General features: G+C 55.1%; 1 protein-coding gene across 1 annotated transcript; it reads left to right on the forward strand.

The window, feature by feature from the left end:
- Positions 1 to 1961: 1961 nt before the first annotated feature.
- On the forward strand, positions 1962 to 6162 carry HOXB13 (homeobox B13). Its single transcript, XM_036879866.2, has 2 exons — positions 1962 to 2645; positions 3558 to 6162. Exons 1-2 carry the CDS (start codon positions 2042 to 2044, stop codon positions 3809 to 3811), a joined length of 858 nt encoding a protein of 285 aa, XP_036735761.2. The 5' UTR covers positions 1962 to 2041; the 3' UTR covers positions 3812 to 6162.
- Positions 6163 to 6406: the final 244 nt, after the last annotated feature.

Consider the following 6406-nt stretch of genomic DNA (forward strand, 5'->3'; position numbering starts at 1 on the left):
AACCAGAGAAAAATTCTTAGTCTTCAGGTAAAAAATACTGGTCTTTCTGTCTTTCATAATTAGACAAACGGTTATAATAAGAAACTGGAAAGCATCGAAATTACATCTTCCTTTTCTCTCAGGTTGTTTTCAAATACAATAAAACCTAGTGAGGATTTCATGCTTGATGTCTTCCATTATTAGCAATGTTCATCGACAGTGATCTATAATCTCCACTACAGCCCTACAGCTTGGGGCAACTCCAGTTTGCACGGGGCCTTTCCCGAAAGATGGCTCAAGTTCAGATTCAGGTGAGTGAGCGTGGCTGGGTCCACCTAGAGCTCAGGGTGGTCTGTTCTATAAAACTGCCATGACCCTGGCATAGAATGGAAAAGTTCCTGTCCTTGCAGGGTGGGGGGTGGCTTTAGAAAAAGTGGACTTAGAAGGATTTGATTAGGGAGTAGCAAAGGGAAAAGAAAACCTCTGAAGACAGATTTGTGAAACAAATCAGTCTAAGCCTCCCAATTTGCACTGCACTATAGGCCCCAACAGAGGGGCTGCAAGCAACTCCTCCAGAGCTCTGGGCTTCCTCTCCCATTCCCTTTTCCTTTTAAGGATATTTAAAGCCTGGAAGAAGCAGATAGGGTTCCTGGGCTTTGTGGACACTTAGCTTGGGTGGGAGTGAACCAGTGCCAGGGTGTTTCCTGGGCCTCTTGGAAGAGAGGAGGATGGCAGCGCAGAGTCTGGGCATCTTCACACAGGGCAGGGTTGGGCATTCTTGGGATCTAGAACCCCTGCAACTAGTTCACGTTCAGTTAGCCACGCCTGGCTTCCCCCAAATTCCTTAGATCCCAGAAAGGGGGAAGAAGGCCTCTCTGTTCTGACTGGAATTTCAGAATTTTATAAGATTTTAAAAGATCCTCTTCCAACCCCTCCTTCAAATTCCCTCTTTCCCTCTTTGTGCTGCCCTCCTTGGGTCTCCTCTCCCTTTCTCTCTCTCTGAATGTATAGGTTCTGTGTGTGTGTGTGTTTCCCTGTCTCTTTTCCCACCCCTAACCGGAAATCCAGACCCCCTTTCATAGGCCACTTCTAGAAGCTCCACTTCCCCTTCAGGAACTTTGTGAGTTCCAGGCTCTTCCTTTGAAGCTCGTGGTCCCCTCCCTCTCTCTCTGCTCCACCCCAAACCGGGAGCAACTTCTAGACTGTAGCTGGGGTCCCGTGGGAAGAAGCGTCCCAGGCACTCCCCTGGGCCCCAGAGCAGCTTATTAGGGTCCATCCAGGATGTGAGAGACACCTGGAGTGAACTGGGATGCTAGTATCCAGGATCCAAAGCAAGGGGCTCCCAGAAATACTCTTAAATCTCCATTTCCCAGCCTCCTCTGGCTCAGACGCATTTCCAGGTTCCCTTTTCAGGCCCCGAGCGGCCTCCTGGCCCCACCCCCCGACTCCCCTTCCCCCACGAGATGGACACTTTATAGGGAGAGCTTTTTTATTCTCTCGTTAAACCTGCCAAAGCACAGGAGACAGAGAGCCAGAGAGGGAGAGGAGGCGAAGGAGGTGGGGCAGGCTCCTTGTCCCTTCTCCCTCCGCCTCCCACTTCTCCCCTCCCCTGGACTCGGAGCTGAGTAGCTCCAAATTGGAAAGCAGCGAATGAACACTTCCTCTCTTTTCTCTCTTGTTTTCAAATGCAATAAAAGAGAGAGAGAGAAGGGGGGTGAGAGGGAGACGGAGGGTGAGAGAGTAAGAGAGAGGAGACACAGACACAGAGGAAGGAACGGAGGAAGAGAGGGAGAGAGAGAGACTGGGGCGGGGGTAAAGTATTTTCGCAATTTCTGCCATGAAGATTTTATGAGCTTCTCGCCCCAGGCCGCAGCCAATCAGCGCGCGTGCCCGGGCACCTGCGTCTCTTGCGTCAGGACGGCTAGGCCGAGCGGGTGCAGGCGCCGTGCGAGCTGGGAGCGATTTAAAACGCTTTGGATTCCCGGGGCCTGGGTGGGGAGAGCGAGCTGGGTGCCCCCTGAATCCTCTACCACCAGCACCCCATGAGCCGACCCTCGTCCCCATGGAGCCCGGCAATTATGCCACTTTGGACGGGGCCAAGGATATCGAAGGCTTGCTGGGAGCTGGAGGGAGTCGGAATCTAGTCGCCCACTCCCCACTGGCCAGCCACCCAGCGGCCGCGCCTACGCTGATGCCCGCTGTCAACTACGCCCCCCTGGATCTGCCAGGCTCTGCAGAACCGCCAAAGCAGTGCCACCCATGCTCCGGGGTGCCCCAGGGAGCGTCCGCAGCTACGGTGCCTTACGGCTACTTTGGAGGCGGGTACTACTCCTGCCGAGTGTCCCGGAGCTCGCTGAAACCCTGTGCCCAGGCGGCCACCCTAGCCGCCTACCCCGCGGAGGCTCCCTCCGCCGGGGAGGAGTACCCCAGCCGCCCCACCGAATTTGCCTTCTATCCCGGGTACCCGGGACCTTATCAGTCTATGGCCAGTTACCTGGATGTGTCGGTGGTGCAGACTCTGGGAGCCACCGGTGAGCCTCGCCACGACACTCTGCTGCCTGTGGACAGTTACCAGCCCTGGGCCCTCACCGGTGGCTGGAACAGCCAGATGTGTTGCCAGGGAGAACAGAACCCACCAGGTCCCTTCTGGAAGGCTGCATTTGCAGGTAACCTGCCCCCACTACTCTGAGTCCCCTTGGCGCTGAGCGGGGGTTGTAGGCCCCGCTGGCATTTGACTGGGAGGAAATGGAAAGAGACTTGGGCTGGTGAGGAGGAGCTTGGTGCTCCTCCGTTGGCTATTAGGATTCTGAAGGAGGATCCAAGCAGTTGGAGAGCCTGGGTGGAGGCCCCAGAAGGCCAGAGGGGCCTGAGTTATATGCTATCTGCTTAGGAGGCCTTAGGACCTGCTTTTCAATGTTTGAGTGTTTGGCTCTTTGCTTTTGGATGAGGAGCAGGGTGTTTCTCCCCAGCAGATCCCAGTTTAATTTTACAAAAAGGCTAAGTAACTCAATTCCATCAGTATAGGTGTGAGGTGGGCAGAAACAGAGATTGGATGTTCTGTAAAGAATACAACCCCTCACTTTGTCTTGGATGAAAATTTCACTTTCCAAAGGAAAATTTAGATTTCCTGCAGCCATGTAGGGGTGAGTGTGTGTGTGTGGTGAGGGCGGGGGGCCAGGGAGTGGGGCAGAAATTTGTCCCCTTCTGTACAGAATTTGTCTATAGAATATATGAGTGGCCAAGAGCCTGAAAATGCATGTGAGGGTGGACCTATGTGACCGTGAGCAAAGGTATGGCCGTGTGTGGAGGGTGAGTTTGCAGACTTGCAGGTGTGAGGGCACTGATGAGTTGAGGGTGGCCTGTAGGAGCCTGGGCTTTTCAAGGTTGAGCGGTAATCAGAGAACCATCTGGAAGTTAAGGTGTCCCTGTGTGCACTGGGGGAGTGGGAGCGCACGTGCACCAGCAGGGTGACCTGAGTGTCCCTGTAGGATAACTGCTTGTGGGGCCTGAGTCTGTACCTGGGCTCACAGGCAGGGCTCTGAAGGTTTTTTTCTCTACTTCCCTCTCCCACCGCGCAGATTCGAACGCGCAGCACCCTCCAGACAGCTGCGCCTTCCGCCGAGGCCGCAAGAAGCGCATTCCCTACAGCAAGGGACAGTTGCGCGAGCTGGAGCGTGAATATTCGGCTAACAAGTTCATCACCAAGGACAAGAGGCGCAAGATCTCTGCAGCCACCAGCCTCTCGGAGCGCCAGATCACCATCTGGTTTCAGAACCGCCGAGTCAAGGAGAAGAAGGTGCTTGCCAAGGTCAAGACCAGCGTTACTCTGTGAGGGAGCTCCCTGGCTGGGGAGGGTGGGGAGAAGAGGGGGTGTACTGGGGAAACCAGGAACCTGACAAAGCCAGGCTGGGAGCCAGAACTCTGCTGAGGGGCCCCTGCCCCAGGTGACATTCTCTCCAGGCCATAGCTCCTGGGCTGTTCCTCGGGGAGGCCTGGGTACCCACTATGTCCCAGAGAGCTAGTGAGGCCCTGGGTTACAGCCCAGTTCACAAGAGTAACACCATCCAAAGGACCTGTCCCAGTCATAATTCTTCATCCTGGCCATGGCCACAGTCACCATAACCAGTACTAGTAGCCATGATGATTAGTCTCGTATTTTCTATTTAGATTCTGTAGAGCACTTTAGAAACCATTTCCATGGATTGAGCTGATCATGAATAAACCTAGAAGGAGACTGGTGGCAGGGCAGCTTCCTCTGCACCACTTTCATGCACTGCTTTCCATCCCCCATTCCAGGGACTGCCGGAGAAGAGCAAGGCAGTACTGGGCCCACTTTGCCTACTTAGCATTTTTCTAAGATGGCAGGGGGCATGAGGAGAATGCTGGATGGTGACCCTTCCTCTCTTCCTGCCCACCTCCTAGCTTGTACACACTGGCCCTGGAAGTCTGCACTCCCCAACTCTTAGATTTTGTTCTTGTGTGAAAATGAAGTCTGGTGCTGCCCTCCCAGGTCTGTCCTTCCTTCCAAAGAAATGGAGTTTGAGAAAGTGCATGGATAATTCACCATTTCTCACTTCCTCCTCAAAACTTTCCAGGAGTTCTCTTAAGTGTTCTTGGTGGTTCTGTTCTAAGCAGGACATGGATCATTGGGCATTTGGGAGCTGCATAAAATAGGTAGTTTCGGCGTTGTAGACGCGGCCCCTCCCAGACACAAATGGTTACAGAAGGAGTGTAGTTTCCTATCCTACTAGCAGGCGCTGTGGCAGACACGCTGGTATTGCGGGGCAGGAGAGAAAACCAGAAAATGGCCCCCTCACCACCCGTGTATCCTCTACTTGCCTCCTCTTGACACCCAGAAGAACAGTTGGGTCTCAGGCCTGGGAGATGGTGGCAGGCCCTTTTCCGGATGAAAGAACAGCGGGTGGTGGAAGCCCGAAGACCCAGATTCGGGGTGGGGAACCCCAGACGTCCTAGACGACCATAGCTACAGATTTCGTTTCCTTTTCATTTTGCGCTGGTTCATTCCATCTATCCTGAATTCTTGGGCTGGGGGACAGGTTAGCACCAACTCTGATCTCCCCGTCCACGAAGACCGAGATCTATAGCGCGGAATTCCAGAAACCTGGACAGACTGACTGCAGGCAGGGCCGCAGAGCCAGAGACCCTCACACGGAGTCTTCACCTCCGTGCTGGTTCCCTGAGGTCCTGTACCTGGGCCCAGTGCGCGGTGGGATTCGCCACCTGGGTGGCGCCGAAGAGCCAGCGGATTTGGGCTGGGTCTTCCTGCAGCCTGGGCTCGGGTATCTCTGCAAACACGTTCCCTGCTATCCAGCGCACAGGCGAGGAGTGGAGAGGACCCGCCGACCCACGTTCTGAGATGCCACCCGGAGGGTATAGAGCAGCCGGTGGAGGGCCACAATCTCAACGGCAACTCGGAGCTGACTCAGGCTCGTGGTTCTCCAGGAAACCTTGTGTACAGCTGGCGGTCAGGTGGAATCCTGGTCCTGGCTCCTGTCCCGGGAGTGAGTTGGGAAGCGACTCAGATACTTCTAAATCTATGTACCAAAAAGGAGCACAGGGCTGAGGGCGGCCACCCTCCCTCCTCGGGTCTCCTTGGAGTTGTGTGCTTGGTGGTAGTGGTGGGGGCAAGGTCGTGATTTAAGAAAACCTACCAAGCCCCGTGGTCCAGTTTAAGCTCCTCGGTGGTGCGCCCCGCTAAGAGGTTACTTTCGGCCTTCCGCGCTCTCCCTCAAGAGAAGTCCCGCGCGAGTAGCTTTTGATCCCCCAGCTTCTCCGTGGTAGTGAGAGCAACCTCCTCCCTCGCCGCTTCAGAAATGACGGGACTTCAGCGCGGATCGGCATGTGGGTAGGTTGTGGAGCAAATGAGGGGGAGCACCACGGTGGGGAGGACCCCATCTGAGAAGAGGAAAGGCCACAAGAAGGGCTGCCGCTTGAACTAACCGAGGTGGCCTAGATAAAGGCCTGAAGGAGTCACGGACCTCGAGACTCAGGACTCCCAGGGCTCTAACTCCTCTACGCCGCCATCGGGGACTTAAAGTTTCGGGACTCTTTGAATATGCGCTCGTAATAACGTCAGAAAAAAAGATTTGGGATTTTAGAGATTTATTTCCTACCAATGTGTTTCGACTATTAAAAAGACAAGGGCGCCCCCTTCCGGAAGAAGCTCGCTATTTCAGGAAAGCCTGCTGGGCGGCTCGGTTTTCTCCCCCAAACCGAGCCTCTGCTTTCCGGCTCCAGGGGCCTTGGGCCTCCGGGGTTGGGGAGTTCCGGGCTGCGTGCGAGCGCGCCAGGACCCGGAGTCGCCTGGAATTGGGCCAGGGTATCGTCAGATGAATCGGTCCAGCCGCCGAGACCCAGGAAGACGGCAAGGAGCGCAGCACGAGCTCCATCGAATAGAACAGGGCGG

Source organism: Manis pentadactyla, chromosome 4, assembly GCF_030020395.1.
Source record: "Manis pentadactyla isolate mManPen7 chromosome 4, mManPen7.hap1, whole genome shotgun sequence".
Taxonomy (NCBI): Eukaryota; Metazoa; Chordata; class Mammalia; order Pholidota; family Manidae; genus Manis; species Manis pentadactyla.